The following is a 16689-nucleotide window of genomic DNA, read 5'->3' on the forward strand; positions in this document are numbered from 1 at the left end:
ACAGCTTCCATAGCTACACATTAACTTCAGGAGCTTCTGAAGATTATGAAAATCCACTGACACAAAATGGTAACTACTGAAGAGGCCAAACCAGAACATCTCGTTCTCAATAATCAAACACACACAATTACTTTGGCCAGGAAAGGGAACGGTGTAAAGCCTCCTATTTTTTTAATATGGTGAATATGAACTTTCTCTCCCCCCCAGTTCTTTCTTATTCTGTAAAACTCACCAAGTCCTGTTACCACCATTGCTCCCAAATCAGCCACGTAGTTCCCTTTACGAAAGGTAGCGACTCTTCCTCCCACTCGGTCCTTTTAAAACACAACAGATTACAGCTCAGGTAACGTTCAGGTATCACATCTTACTTAAAAGTCAACACAAACTTGACATGGCTCAGCATTCTCAAAGGCAAAGGTTCAGGGAACAGAATGTAGATTCCTTTTCGTAAAGAAGCTCTGCAAATTAATTTTGGCAAATAATTCACCTAAATTAAAGGATAAAACATTAAAATTGCATTAATTAAAAAGAAGCCCATGTAGATTTGGACAAATTTAGGACTTACTGTGACTGTAAGAAAAATTCTTCATTGCCCACAGGCAGATTACATTATGTTTTACATTATATATTGCCTCCTACTACTTCCTACCACAACAAATCCAATACTGGAAACGATTTGTCTGTGCATAAGAGAAATAATTTCAGTGTTAGAAAAGGCCATTGGGCAGTTTTTCAACTATTCTCCTCAGCAGACACAGCTATAAACCCAGAAGACAACCACAAATCAGCAGCCCACATTGAAAATGGGAAAAAAAAAGGTTTTGATTCTTGATGTGTTAACTTAAGAGTGATGATTCTCTTCCTGCCATATTAAACACAGGAGTGGAAAAACAAACAAACCAAAAGAAAACCATAATTAAAAGACCCCTTTTCCTACTCCCAGTGCAGCTAGCAGGACGTTATCCAAGAGAAAGATCAACGAATGTGGTGCAAATATCCCATGCTACTCATTCACACAACACTGTATGTTTCAGCCAACCAGCAGCCCAGGCTGCCCAGAGCCACATCCAGCCTGGCCTTGAATGCCTCCAGGGATGGGCATCCACAGCCTCCTTGGCAACCTGTTCCAGTGCCTCACCACCCTCTGTGAAATCGAGCTCTATACAACTTTACAATATAAGAAGACTTAAGCACATGGTAATAAAACAAGGAAAGATTAATGCAGAATACAAAAGCAAGAAAAAAATCTTGCCTGACTACAATCTGCAATTCCAGACAATGATTCTGACCTATGGACAAGCTCTTGAGATGCAGACTTGCATTCTACTTTCCAGTATATCAGTTCTTAATCACTAAATACCTGTTTTTAATCACCAAATGAAGATTCCAGGCATTACTGGGCACTCACTGTGCACTCCTCCCTGACAAAGCATTCATCCATTCCCAATGAGAGCAGATATTGTTCCCAGTGAGACAAGATCAGAACTCCAGTGCACCCCGGCTGGCTGCCAAGTGCACCCACCTGTGGGCACACTGCAGAGATGCTTCCAGCCACTGTGCACCAATGCCTTCCTGCTTATGATTCAGTATCAAAGTAAAACAGCACAGAAATTCATACCCTGGCTTCCAGAACTGTGACATCCATGCCAAAACTCTGCAACTGGCGAGCTGCTGCCAACCCAGACACACCAGACCCAATGATGATCACCTTCCCAGTCTTCTTGGCTAAACAATGGAAAGAACAAAAGAAGTTATAGGATGTGGAACTGAACCACAACGTGAGCAGTTGTGTCTAAATATCAGGAATGAAAAACAGCTTCCTTCTCATCGCCAGTTCAGACAACACAAACTTCTTACAATTAACCACAGAGAAAACTGAAGTATGTACGTACGTAATATGATAACAGCAAAACAAAATAAACACATTCTTAATGAGAATTAAAATTTGGCCAACAGCTTATCTGTGAAGGAAGGCAAGGAATTCCCATAGAGGGAAATTGCTTGAAGAATCTGATTCTTATTCATTACAGTGAGATAATATATCACAGCTTTATTTCCTCCAGACCCAAAAGAATAAAACCTGGAAAGCTTTGGAACTGGATCAGTATTCACCAGCATCTTTCACTCATCCCTTACAATACAGGAACATTTACCCATGGTTAAGACTTGAGAAGTTTCTGATCATTGAAGTCAGTTATCACAGGATCAATAAAACTTCATACACTACTGCTAGGTTAGAGGTGAGGAACAGTTGACATAAAATCTCTTCTAATGAAGGTGCATTTCATTTCCTCTGTGATCACCTCCCATCAGTCATTAATTGGGAACCTGTCAACTGCCACTATTTCATTCTGCCACAGCTTTACAGCAATTTTGCCCTCTTAAGAGTGCTTAACTTAACGCATCAATGGCTTTGCAGCCTTTACTACTGTCAAAGTACCAGAATCCTAAAAATGACAGAGGTGCTCCAAGCTTTGCCCTAGTAAATTGTACAATAATAAACAGAAACAAAAAGAAACCCTGCAACTAGAAACAGCTTTCAAGTTCCTTACTTGGAAGAGGCTTCACTCTCTTGTAGATGCCGAAGTTGATCAGCCCATGCCGCTCCAGATAGCTGTGCACCCTGTGAACGAGCACCGTATCACCTGCAAAATTGTCACCATTTTAAGTTATTTGTATGTTCAGCAGCACAGAGCTAACAGCATTCACTGCTGCTCTACTGAGAAATACACCCTCCTGAAGGATATTTCTGAAGTTAATATCTTTCTGGAAAGCACAAATTGTTTTCCATGCTGTACAGCAGTTACAAATGTTGCCTGAGAAGTAGTACAGAACATAAAGTGCTCCTATTTATCTCTTCCATTTATGTAGCATAGGACACCGCCTCGGCTGAAATTTAGCAGTAACTCCTTGTCCTTGTATTGCCTTCTTTTGTTACGGCCACTGAGTGATGCAACTTCTTAAAGCTCATGAATGAGAAACTCTCAGACCTTCAAACCCCCATGAAGTCGTAGCAAACCTGAACAGCTGCAGGTGAATTCACTTGCAAGAAACTTGTTTACCAAGTTATCTACTTAACAACTGATGTGAATTCTGCTACAGATAGATTTCTTTACTAAGGGAGCAAACTCTTACCAACTCTAACACAAGCATGCTGCAATACGCTGCTTTGTAGCTGAATGTTCATCATGCATTCACTCCACACTAACAGAAGGACTCATCTGAAGTCCTCTCTTGATTTGGAAGAGCTTTTTCCCAAAACAGAAAAACAGCAACAATACACACAGTACGGCTTTGGCAGGAAAAGACTCGACTTACTATTGTAAGGTGCTTCTAATTGCTGGATAGTTGCCTCAAATGTCAACTGAATCTTTGGGTTATCCAACCAGAGCTGCAGCTGTTAAACAGTAAGACACATTAGTAAGCAATACAAAGGAGGTGTTTTCCATGTGTTTGTAACCAAATACTGATAGGAGAGTAAATGCTGTAACGGTCACTCTCTGCAGTGCTGCATCCATTACAAGAAGCTTCACCTTCCAGCATTCTTTAATGAACAATGCAATCCATTTTACTCTGCCATACCATTTAAAGTACCATTAAATGTCAATGCATCAAATTAGTGACCTCCTAATCACACATAAAAGAAAACACACATGGAAAGATGGCTTATAAACACAGCTTGCATGGCAATACAATGTGCCATATTTCAACTAGGCATGCAATATGAGCCCGCATCTGACTTTGCTGCATCAAATTTTGCATGGCCTTTGTAAAGGCTATAGCAGTAATTGCTATCTAATGAAGTCTATTGATCACCTAACCCATCTTTACTAAGACAATACCATGGAATACACTGCCCATGTACACACAGGGAGTAGAGCAGAAGGGGTGGAAGGGACCTGAATTGAGTCCAATTGTCTGAGCACTGCAGGGCTGATCAAAATTAAAAGGCATTATCCACAGTTAGGAGAGTTACACTCCAAAAACAAAGCTGAGTTTATATATAAACATCTTGCTGTGCAATATGCAGCTCACACAGCATATCCACACCATTTTACATTCCAAAACTAGTGATTTCCTTGTGTATTTCCTTGGGTTTTTCTCTACCATTACAAACTGAAATGTCTCAGCTCCTCACTGATAACATACAATGGATATCACACAAGCATGACAAAGAGGAAAGAATTTCCATATAATTCGGGAGGCCAACTGTGGCAAATTCACCTGTAGTAGATTCTGCTTATTTCCAAGTAATTTTTGACATTCTTTTTGATCGTGGAACAAACCACTTCATTCACAGTGCTTCATGCCACTTCTATACCACTCAATTCTAAGATTTCATTCTCAGCTGGAAGAATTCAAAGCCAACAATCTGTTTTTACATCCAATCTCTATGTACATATACATACCATTAATTACTTTACTTATTCCCACTAGTTTACTGTTACTTCAAATGAATTTCAACTGTGTTACTCCTCAGCTGGGGAAGATCCACTCAGACCCTCTTTAAAAAGGAAATCCTGCCTAGAAAGTCCTATATGCAGCAACAGAACATTAAGTAAAAAGCAATACAAGCTGAGAGTTTTTGCCTTATTTATGCAATAATATATCATGTTTTCAAGTGTTCTACAGAGACAGTTTAATCTGCATGCTAACACTAGAACATGCGTACCAATTTTCTACTTGTTCCCTTAAAAAAGCTGCATTGGCAGAATCATCACAGTTTTGAGGTTGTTAATGACTTCTGAATACTGCAGATACAACACAGATTATTACACAGCTTCAGAGCACAGCTTTAACCAAGAATTGGGTAATTTGTTCCTTAGAGCACGACAGGATGCGAGAAATGAAACACCACCATCACAAAAGCAAAGATCTACTACTAATGATATGACAGTAACCACCAAAACTGATTGCAAGATACTCTGGTACAAAAGTGGCCTACATCTCTGTGATCAATACTGTTACAATTCACTTACGGTGCGGTTCCTGATGTACAGAAACACCTTCTGAGTCTGCTGTGGCCCACTGATTATATCAGGGAAGCAGGCAGCTTCTTGAGATGTCATACGGTCATGTGGAAGTCTACTCTGGAAAGCTGCACCCTCCACACCTACAATAAAAAAACAAGTTGTCTACAAGCACTGCAATGGAACTGCTTTTGGAAAGGAATGCTTTTGGCCCTGCACTTCCTAGTGAATGCACACAGAGCAGCCACGAGGTGACACAGTGGCTAATTTCAGGACAGGCTTTTGCTTACTCTTCATTTCTGGAAGGCATGCAGCTTTCCAAGTCAACAGTTCTTTGGATTACAGGCATCATCTGGGGCTAACAAAACAGCTGCACTACTGCAAAGAGCCATCTGAGCAAAGGAGGGCAGCAGAACACAAATCCAGCAGAACATCTGTAGAGCACAACTGCTTCAGTGCTGCCCTTCATCTGAGCAGCTCCCACTTTGTCAGAGTAGGAGAAACACTTTGGAGCCATTCCAAACCAAAAGGCCCATGCCTTATGAGCACAATGCCCCCTCTCACCTGCTTTCCAAGGGTGACATTTGCACTGAGCTTCTCCTCCTCAAGGTAGAGGACTCTGCCTTAGCTTCTCCTTTTCCATTTTTACATACCCATAATATGCACTACAATGAAATGCAATCCTACTTACACTACTCCAACACCCCTCCCTAGCTCATGTGCAGCAGGTTTGGGTCTCTTCCTTAGAAAGGCTCCGTGTGTAAAAGAGCAATGTTAAACAGGGGATATTGAGAACACTTTGTTCATAAAGGCACCCAGATACCTACAGGGAACTCCTTGTGCAGCTACATGCCCCACATGCCTCAACCTCATTTAGGACATTATATAAAGCAGCAAACCAAGGCACAGCTGTAGGAAGTGCTACAGCACCAAGGGAGCGCAGAGAGGGAACCCTGCAGGCATGGCAAGGAGAACAAAACGCTGAGATGTCACATTTGAGCACTATGAACCTCAGATGTCCTAGGAGCTGACTTGAGAATAAGACAGAAGTGAGGTCTCAAAGGATACAAAGCAATGCACCCCAAGGAAGGGAAGAACACGGGTATTGCAGCAAGGTTAAGACTATGTGCTGAAAGTGGAATTGTTGAAAACTGTAACGACTATCAAAAAACATTTAAGCTTGCAGCATGTGTCCCACTAACAAAGATGCTTCTTTTTGAGCCTGAAGTCCACACGCATGTGGTGCTGTCCTGGGGAAAAGCAGGAATTCTCTTTGTTCTGGTACAGCCATGCACAGCTTCCAAGCATTTCTTACAAGAAAAAAATTAAGGAAGAGAATAGTTGTGGAAAAAAAAAAATAAATCCATTCATAAGCAAAGATTAGAAGATCTAACTGAGTGATGGGCAACAGGAAAGAAAACTCTGACTGCTTACAAGAAATTGCAAGAGGAAATTAAAACCAGAGTCTATAGAGCTCTGCAAGGAAGTGAAGTGGAATTAATACTAGGAAACACTGAGACACCAATAATGCTTCTGGACAGCAATGGTCTGCAATGGGGAAGAAACACAGCAGAGCTAGCTTCATCTCCTCCAGTAACACACAGCTCTGGGCCCTTCAGCTGCCTGTCGCTCCAATCCTGTACCAAACACACTACAAATGGACATCTACAAATGCACGTATGTGCTGAACCCCGTGCTCCTACCATGACACAACAGGCAAACCGAAGTCACTGCTCCGACAGCGCCGTGCAGGACGGCACAGCTCCATGCTGAGCGCTGGCAGAGGCTCAGCAGCACAACGGGCACAGATTGGCCACAAACTGAGAACCACCAGCTCCCTCTATGAGCTCCTGCCGAAGTGAGTGGGCATTCCCAGGGTACTGTTTAGGAAACTCCGCCTGCCATGCAGTGACAGCCAGCAGAGAACTGCAACGTACAGGTTTTTCAAGCAGTATGGCAGCTTTTGTGAGGAGCTTTGTGTTTGTAACCGGAACACCAGAGAAACTCCTGCTCAAGACAGCCTCAGGAAGAGCCCTACAGCATTCCTCTGCTGCTTGTATTTATTAAGGCTACACCTCTTACAACCCAAACTTCAAAACCACTCCAGATGAGCACTGCTATCCTTTATACTACCAAAAAAATAATAAAAAAAAAAAAGCCACAAGATTTGACATCACAATTTAGAAACAGCTGAGGTACTGCTGGTGAAGGGATACGTTTGGTTGGTTTTTTTGGTTTTGGTTTTTGTTTTGAGTCAACCATCCGATCTTAAACAAATGAAACATCCTTGAGTTTCCTTTGGCAGTGACACAGCTCAAAGGTAAATCACCCTGCTGTATTATTTCACATGGTAAAGGAAATAGAAACTCAGAACTGCTCATTGCTCTCCCTGGGGCACTTCTCACAGAATGCAGACATGTCTCCTCCTCGACTGCTATCTCCTCTTCACACACATTCCCAGGCACACACCACTTCCTGGCATTCTTATCAGCGACCCAATGTGCCCAGCTTTCAATTATCTTTATCCCCACAGAAGGGATGCTGAGGGCTGCTGCTCATTTAAAGACTTACTGACACATCTGCAGATGAACGACACTCCAAAGGGAAAAGGGAAGTCACTTGGTTAGGGGGTCAGCCCACTGCTACAGCACACCCTGGAGCATGTATGTAATGCAAATCATGCAGAACTTCCCCACACTCAATGCCTACCTCAATAAGCAATGCATCCTCCAGTCCACAGTCTATAACATTCAGAAATTCTGCATGAGTGGTATAAAGCAAAACACAGCTACGCTTCTTTGTACAGAAACAGCAAGGATGCACGCTCAGACAAACATCCTGAATTTGTATTTGCTTCAAAGAGCAACGTGAAGGTCCAGAATAAGGTTCTGGAGCCTTTGACTCCATGGCTTACAACCCTAATCCTCACACCTCACGTGAGGGTGAAAGCTGCAGAGTCAGAGGAAGATTTTCAGTAGCACTCAAAGGACTCAAAGTGAAGACACCAATTCTGTGAATTAAACAGCAAATACATGCTGCTGGCATCAGTGCTTGGACCAGATGTTGAGTGCAACCAGCCACCATGTCCACTGAAAAGCAGACTCCTGATGTCCACAACAGATGGATGTCCTGCTAACCACTGGGACACATCCCAAACTCAACCCCATAAAAAAAAAAATAAGAGACAAAAAAGACACGCTATGTTTCTTCAGCAAATGAGATAAAGGTCTACTCATGCTGAAGCCCAGGGCTTCCCATGCCATTTTAACTGGGAAAAACTGTCTACATAAGAATGATCTGCCTGCATTTTTGGACTCCTCTGAACATGGAGAGGAAAGGAGGGATGAGAGATCGGCCTGAGACATTTCAACATAGGTTAGTGTCCTTCTCTGGAGGTGGTACAGACCTCAAGTGCTGTTTGGAAATACCCTTCACTTTCTTTTTTTAGAAAAGCAGGTGGGTACACAACTCCTGCACCTCGCTACGTTTGGGACACCCACACCCATGCGCACTTGCAAGCATCGCTCCCTAGCTTGGCGGCTCTTGCTCCTAAGTGGCAAGCATCAAACGCCACCCTCACCTGATGCTTGGCCGTCTCCATACCCTCCAGAATTGTCGTCTTGAAGTCCTCCTGCTTGCCCTGTGGAAGGAAAGAGGAGAACTCAGGGACCTTACTCCATAAGTTAAACCATACTGGACATAAAGGCCCGGCAGTTGGCGTTGTAGGTATTAAATGTCACCAACTAACTAAACCCATTTTCTGAGAATCCCATCTCCTGGAACTTAGGTCCAGGGGCACCAAACTCTGTGGTCTTCTAAGATGTTATCTGTGTTACTGGATCCTTTACATCAGACTTGCTTGGGAAATAAAGAAGCACACAGTATGTAGCATTCCTAGTAGCTAAATACTTATGACCAACTCCATTAATGGCTAGGATTCGAATAATAAGATTACACTTCTTACTGCCAAGATCTGGTAGATGGATAGCATCAGAACCTTAAGAATTTGATAATCTTGCCCTTGAGACTCCTGAGCCTCCTCATACACAAGGGGATAGTTCAAACCATTCCTGAACCTCTTAGTTTGAACCTATAGTTCAAACCTCTAATTTGAACCTCTTCTTTTAGAGAGAGCCTCCTTTTTGTGCTGTAAGCCTTTCCTTGAAGGCTGATGAAAGGAACTTTATGTGAAAGCTTCAAAACAATTATCTTGGCTTCAGAGCCCCTGATACACCAACAGTGCTGTAACAAACTAACCAACCTCTGAAGCCAAGCACATGCCAGTACTGCTGAACCACAGATTGCCAACATCACCAATATCCACCACTGACAGATAGCAACCTGTCAATGGAGCCAAAGCTGGAAATACGAGGAAAGTAGAAGCACTCATCTGAAAGACTGGAAGAAGTTTCAAAATTACATTAGGACAAAATTACACAGAACAGGACTACACTCCAACAGAGTATTTCTAAAATAGAGATGAGTACAGCTGCAGTGTCTACAGGAACCAAGCCAGTATCAGCTACCTTCCTACAAGCTGCTCACCTTCACAGGAGAAGCCAGCTCCAAGTCCAACTCATAAGCAATCTTCAAATATTGGTCTAAAATCATCACCTCTGGAGAACAGGAAAACACAGCAGGACTGCTGAGCGCTGCTGGGCTACAAACACCTGTATGAATGCTGCTTCAAGGCAAGTGTTCAGCAGTCAGCAAGCCAGGTGTTCTCTGCAGCCCAAACACACCTCCACTGACTCAAATGGAATGGGCACTTCCTACAGTTTAAGGATTTCATTGGAGTTAATGAACCAAATGTTTTCATACTTTGATAATCCAGATGAATACCTACAATGCCATAACACTGAACGTCCACAAATAAAACTCAAATAGTTACAATAACTAAAAGTCTCGACATAACTCAGGAATTCCTCACTCACTGAGTGTCTCAATTTCAATACTGGACTCCAAATCTTAATTAGCTTTAGAAGGACTGCCTGTCATACTGCTCAACGCGGCTCTGACACAAGAAGCACATTTTCACACAGTCACAGCAGTGCAGAAAAAGTACTTTTATATCATCAGTCCACTAACAGGAAAGTTCAGAGACAAGCATTTGTGTTCTGACTGAAGTCCCAGTTTGGGATTTTCTGGACAAACCCATCTGCAGTAGCAGGAGAGAATTCCTAACTTCACTTGCATCGTAAGTACTTTATTTTGCAGGGAGCATATTCCAACATTACAGGACCTGCTGCCATGCTAGGAAGAGAATGTAACAAGTCAAACATCAACATTTGGAATATATCAAAAGCCATAAATTTGCATTGGAAAGTTACACCTGTGAAGGAATTAGAAAGATGCTGGCATCAGCCTGCAGCACCCACTATTCCTGAGTTAGCATGGACACTGAACAGAGGGAATGAAACTGCTCTTGGTTTCAGTACAAAAAAAGACAGTATTTTCTTGGTGTTAATAACAGCTAAATCATTTTTAACGTTAGGTCACTAAGCTTATTACTTGCTTTGATGCAATTCTAAGCACTGTGCAGAGTCTACATAGAGCAATAGTGAAACAAGGCACGCTAGGGCTCAGATTCTCCATCCTTCCCAGTGAGAAAGTCAGATCCCAGCTGTAAGGAACAAAGCAGAGAGCAAACTGCTGATCCACCAGCAAACTACTGCACTTGAACACCAATTGTGCAGGAGCAGAGTGCTGAGCTGGGTAAGGCAACAGCAGAACAGAGTGGGAGCTGAACAGGAATAAGGTCTGCAAAGAAACCTACTTCAAAAACTCATCCGATGCTTTAAAATATTGAATAGCAGCAAAGGACGGCCAAAAATGAGCACTGAGTTGGATGAGGAAAACAGGTAATTCGGATGAAAAGGCAGGGAGAGCACTGCTAAGTCTGACTATTCATTTTACAGAAATGAGGACTGCACTGAATTGCACCATTTCTTATGAAGTAGCAGCCAGGCATGAGAACACTGCCAAGTGAGAATGCAGCAGAGCTTACAAGGCAGGAGCACAGAAAGGAGATTCAGGAAGGTATAAAGATGAACATTTGATTTGGTGAAGGCCAACAAAAATGACCCTTACAGGGCATAAACAAAAGCAGCAAGGTCCTGAATGCCAAAAGGGAGAGTGGCAAACAGGAACTCAAACATCATCCAGCACTGAAAGTTAATTGGGGAATTCTGTACTGTCAAACTATTTCTTCAAATAAAGAGAAGCAGACATTTTAAGACAATTATCTTCTGTTAATGATGAAATACTGCTGTAGCATGCAGCAACTTTCAGACTTGTACACCACAACACCTCAAGTTCCCCACAGCTGAACACGTTAATGGAACCCAGCCCAAAATAGAGCAACATTTCACTATGACCTGAAGTGCCACGTTTCATTTCCTTTTAACATCACTTTCCTATCATTTCAGAGCAATGAAATGCCTGCTGTTACTTTTACACTTCTGTAAGACTGTAGGCTTTGCTTTTTGCATAGAAACCATCTCAAACACTCCACACATGAAGGAAGCCGAGGTCTGCACTGCCAGCAAACAGACAGTAACATGAAAACTAACTTCTGTACCTTCCCTAATTTTCATCATGTAATCCTGTGCTACCACGGATGTCCTACATTGCATTTCTGACCAAAATACTGTATTTTTGCTTCGAAGAAGAGGCAGAGAGCACTGCACGTACATGAGAACATACAGTGGACTCCACTCCTTTTCCTATCAGTGGTGTTTGAATAACAAGGTTCAGAAAACTTCGACAGCCAACATAGCCAAGTTGATGCTCTGGTGCCTGTGCTTCAGCAAATGAAGACAAGGACAGAAAGAGCCACTGATGTGCACACCTTCAGACCCTTTAAAAACACAGCAAGCCCAATTAGGAAGTGACAGCTGGAACGCTCTGCCTCCTTCCACCTGCTGACCCTACACCACACTGCCATGCACCCCAGCAGCATTTCTGGGAAGAATGTCATGACCTGAGCAGACACAGCCTGCTGGAAAACTGCTTTTAGCTGAGAGACTGAACACAGAATGAGTGCTGGTGCACAGAACCACCAGCCTGCTGCTGCCTCTGCTTCTCCATTTCCTCCTTCACGTTGATTCTGTCTTAAACCAAACTCAACAATCACTATTCTAGGCAGAAAATGGCACATGAGGAGCACACAGAAATTGTTTTAATATAGTATCTCAAGAATTAAAACCAAAGTCTCGGCTATATTAAATAGTAAATCTCTGCTCAGTTATATAGTAAATATCTGCTCAGTTGCACCTACTGTAAGTCCATTTTTTTGGATAGATCAGCTACAATGAGCATGGGGAGCTTTTTTCATCACCGCAAATATTTCAGTCATGCACATGAGTTGCAGCATTCCTGCATCTGGAGAGAGACTGCAGGGCAATTTCTAACAGCTAAAACGCAATGCTGGCCTTTAATGCATTTCCTGACATGGTGAATATGCTGAAACTGACATTTCTGCATGCACAGATCTGGCTGCCAAAAAGAAGTACATGAAGAGCAGCAGAGAAGGTGGCTAACAGTTATTCACATCAGTGACTGACACCCCTAGGTTTCAGTTATTGTCTAAAATCATCAAGCACGACGAGCTGTGAGCTCTCCAAAATGTGATTTTGTGGGTACTGCAGTGATACACCAACATCAGACGAAGCAGTGGCAGCTGTAAATTCAGGGTAAAGAATGGGAAGGGTACTGCTAAACCCGTGATCCTCAGTAGCTGCTCCATGAGGAATGACCTTCCCAACACAAGGCAATTCTCCACCTGGCAGAGAAGTTCCAACAAACAGCATCCAGAGAGAAATTAAGATCGGATTCATTGCTGAAAGCCATGAGAATCTCTGAATTAAGTGGGCTCTCCACTTATTTGTTATATGTTATATGTTATTTGTTATATGTTGTCTCCAACAACCCTCCAATACACCTCACCTCTTCTCTCTCAAATAAGAATGGTGGCACACAAACAGGTACGGCAGCTAAAGGGAGAGAGCTGCTACTCCAGTCCATATGCTTCCAAAGATGTGTCAGTAAGAACTACAAGGTTCTGGGATGAGAGGTTTAGCTTAGTTTAGAATTCAATGGATGCACATCTCCACCAGGCTACTCCTGCACATTCTCACCCTCCTTTCCAGCAATCAAACAAGTGCAGAACAATCATTCAAAACCAGACAGGAGCTCTGTGATGCTGCACCTGGCCACCACTTATCTCTGGGAATAAAAGACTTGAATAGTGCTACAGGAGAACGCCTCTCCTCACTCACCAGATGGCTCCTCGGGCTCACTTTCATTCTCTTCTTCTGCAGGAGCAGGTGGAGGTGGAGGTGGCAGCTTCTTCTCTTTCTCAGCTTTAGCATTTCTCTCTTCTTCAGAGTAATATTCATCTTCTGAGAGATTTGCAAGGCTCTCATCCATCTCTCTATACTCTACCTGCAGAAAGAACAACACACCGTCAACACACGAAGCCATCAAAGTCCCAGCACTAAAACAAACACTGCAAGCAACAAAACCACTTCCAGGCTCACAGAATAGGCCTGCACTACCTCAGCCAGAGTTATATCTCAGGCATCACACAGGTCTTCAACAGCTCCACAAGTTCCATGTTTTCACCTGCACAACATAACCTGTCTTCGACAGCCAAAAGTAGGAGCTTCCTCCTAATATTTAGCCCAATTTCTGTGTTTCTGTTAAGCCAGCATCATCACTTGACTTCTGCAGCTTACTTCCCTGTCTTCAGCTCCCTGTCAAACTCAGGGTACAAACTGCAAGAGCCCAACCCATAACTCGGATTCATCTGCCCAGTTCTGCACTCCCTGCTGGATTCAGGCACCTCTCCATTCAGACTTCACAGTGCACAAACTTAGAAGGGTTAGAAGTGACCGTGGCACCATTCACACCTTCAAGTTCCCTAGAAACACTATGAGCCCTAGAGATAACTGACAGTGCTACAAGTAGTGGCAAGGATAAAATATAATGCAAAACAAAATAACCCACAATAACTGAGAAGAAATATTCCAGTCCCACCTTGCCCCATTCCCAACATGAGGAACGAGGCAGATACAACCTCCACATCTCTTCAGCTGCTCTCCAGCACAAAGAAATTATTACCAGCTTCAGAAAAAAGCATGGCCCAACTGAAAGGAACACAGGAACCCCAGGAGAAATAAAAGCATTTTTTCCAAAGTAGGAAAGTTCTGTATACTGCTATTAAATTTCCCTGCCTATTGCTACCTGATTTCTGCTGAAACAAAATCAAGTGCTTCTCAAAATAGGCAGTCAATAGAAAATGAAGAAGAATTCAGCTGGTATCCCCCCAACACCCTGCAGCTCAGCCCCTGGCACGTGACAACAAAAATAACTGCATTTCTGACCACAGAAAATGAGACGCTTTTCACTTTTACCATCAAAGCTGTGTCATTAAGGAGAGGCATTAATGGCCACAACCCAAAGCAGCACAGGGAGCCCCGCACACAGGCAAGCATACATTCAGCAGAACACCAACATGCACACTTATTCACTCACTTTCAACTCTTTACACCCAATTGAGTCCAGCACCATTGGTTTTTACACAGTTGTGTGAATGCAGCACTGCTAGATTTGTTGTGAGCTCCCATCCTAAGGTAACTTGCAGCAATTCCACAGCATCACAGGTGTTTGAAACCAAAAGAAAGCAGTTCTGCCCCAAAGCCCTCTGGCCTCTCCTCCTTCAGCTCCCACAGCATTCAGAGTGCAGTCAAACCCAACAAAAAACATGCTTCTCCCAGACCAGGTGTATTTATTAATCAACCTGGATAACCTCCACTGATTTCACAGCACAAAGACAGTGACTCAAGGCAGGGCCACCTGGTAATAGTGGGAAGGAGTTCTGGGAACCCCACATTATATCTTTAGGGAATGGATACTGCCGACACAGAGAAGCATCACCAAAACATACCCCAAACAGTGCAGCAATTCCTACCTGTTAACAAAGCAAGTAAAACCCTCTGAGCTGCATCAGAGTGACCCTATTTGACAGTTCTTATATACAAAGGGTTGTGCTGCTTTCAGGGCACAGCCACACAGTACACCACACAGCTCAGGGTCCCCAGAGATCCTGTCAGCTTCCATCTCAAATCCCCTCAGCGTTACACACCCCTGAGAGCTCCACAATCTTCCACAATGAGGTTTCCAAGTACAAGTGATTTATAAAGAATACGTTCATTTGTATTCAGAAGAAAATGACAGTTACTGAGTGCAGGTTGCAGTTATTGGCATCTGCTGGAGACTCTTACACCTCACAGCTTAATATCACCGTCATTAAGGTTGGAAAAGCCCTGTAAGATCATCCAGCCCAACCCCACCCCCACCATGCCCACTGACTGCATCCCTCAGTGCCACAATGGTTCTGGAGCACCTGCAGGGACGGTGACCCCACCACCCCCATGGGCAACTGTGCCAGCACATCACCGCTGTTTCAAAGAAGCAATTGTTCCTAATACCCAACCTGACCACCCCATGGTGCAACTTGATGCCATCAACTCTCATCCTATCACTGTTACCAAAAGCAGCTGATCTCCACTTGCCACAACCTCCTTTCAGGCACTTATAGAGAGCGATGTGGTCCCCCTGGAGCTCCTCTTCTCCAGACTGAACCATCCCATTCCCTCAGCCGCTCCCCAGTGCTATGCTTCAGACAGAACCCTCACAGCTTCTTTCCCTTCTCTGCACACACACTACTCCCTCCACATCTTTCTTGTACTGAAAGGCTCAAGGCTGAGCACAGCACTGCGATGCAGCCCCACCAGCACTAGCACAGAGGACGGCCACCTCCAACTGGCTGCACTGCTGCTGACATAGCCAGGATGCCGTGTGGTTCCCGGGCATCCTGCTGGCTCACGTTTAGCCGAGTGCCACCAACACCCCTACAGCACCGATCACCCCCCCACGTTCACACCGCAAATCAGGACACACGTAGCACCGCACACGAAACGAACCCCGAGGCCGCCCCCCCCCCCAGATGCCCCGGCAGCCCGACGGCCGCAGCACGGCCCCCCCTCGCTCATTGGCTCGGTGGGGGGAGGCCCTCACTGAGCGTGGCTCCGCCCCCCGGCCCGCCCTTACCTTGGCCCGCTTGCGGCGGCTTGTCCGGCGGCCCTCGGGGGTCTCTGCGATGCCGGTGGTTTCGCCGCCGGACGCGGGGGCGGCGGGCGGCTCGGACGCACCTCCCGGGGGCGAGGCCCGAGGCGGCTCCTTCTTACGAGGAGTGCGCTCCCCGGCCCCGCCGCTCTCAGCAGAGGAACCCAGCGCTCCTACAGCAGCTGACGGAGGCACCGGAGCCTCGGGCCCGCCCTCGCCGCCCGCCGCCTCCGCGGCCTTCTTTCCCCCGGCCAGCATCGCCGTTGCCGCTCCGCACAAAGGGACCGCGAGCGCGCACGGCGCCGCCTCCTGACGTCACTTCCGGGGCGCGCGTGCCGGACGCAGCTCGCGCATGGGCCTCGGTCTCCTCGCGAGAGCGCCTCGGGGCGAGACGGGACCGGCGCGCGTTGGAGGACATGTTGGGGCGCGAGGGGCGGGATCTGAGAGAGGCGAGGGCAGAGCGAGCCTGGCGCAACGGGAAGGCAACCGATGTCACCTGGCAGGAGTTGTGCAAGGCGGTGCACAACGTCCTCATCTCTGAGCTGGAGAGAGACAGATTTGAAGGGTGGGCTGTTTGGTGGGTAAGGAA

General features: G+C 44.9%; 1 protein-coding gene across 2 annotated transcripts in view; it reads right to left on the reverse strand.

The window, feature by feature from the left end:
• The window catches only part of KDM1A (lysine demethylase 1A), a 29753-nt gene extending 13322 nt beyond the window's left edge, over nt 1–16431 (reverse strand). The window contains exons 1-8 of one of the 2 annotated variants that reach the window (XM_048968972.1): nt 16086–16431; nt 13250–13415; nt 8551–8610; nt 4980–5113; nt 3319–3397; nt 2553–2645; nt 1619–1725; nt 233–314 (exon numbers count right to left, since the gene is read on the reverse strand). In XM_048968972.1, coding sequence (XP_048824929.1) covers nt 233–314; nt 1619–1725; nt 2553–2645; nt 3319–3397; nt 4980–5113; nt 8551–8610; nt 13250–13415; nt 16086–16358 — 994 coding nt within the window. In that variant the 5' untranslated portion in view covers nt 16359–16431. The remainder of the gene's footprint in view (nt 1–232; nt 315–1618; nt 1726–2552; nt 2646–3318; nt 3398–4979; nt 5114–8550; nt 8611–13249; nt 13416–16085) is intronic. The other variant, XM_048968973.1, reaches the window with a different exon arrangement.
• Between the last annotated feature and the right edge of the window lie 258 nt (nt 16432–16689).

The sequence above is a fragment of the Lagopus muta genome, chromosome 23 (assembly GCF_023343835.1).
Source record: "Lagopus muta isolate bLagMut1 chromosome 23, bLagMut1 primary, whole genome shotgun sequence".
Lineage (NCBI taxonomy): Eukaryota > Metazoa > Chordata > Aves > Galliformes > Phasianidae > Lagopus > Lagopus muta.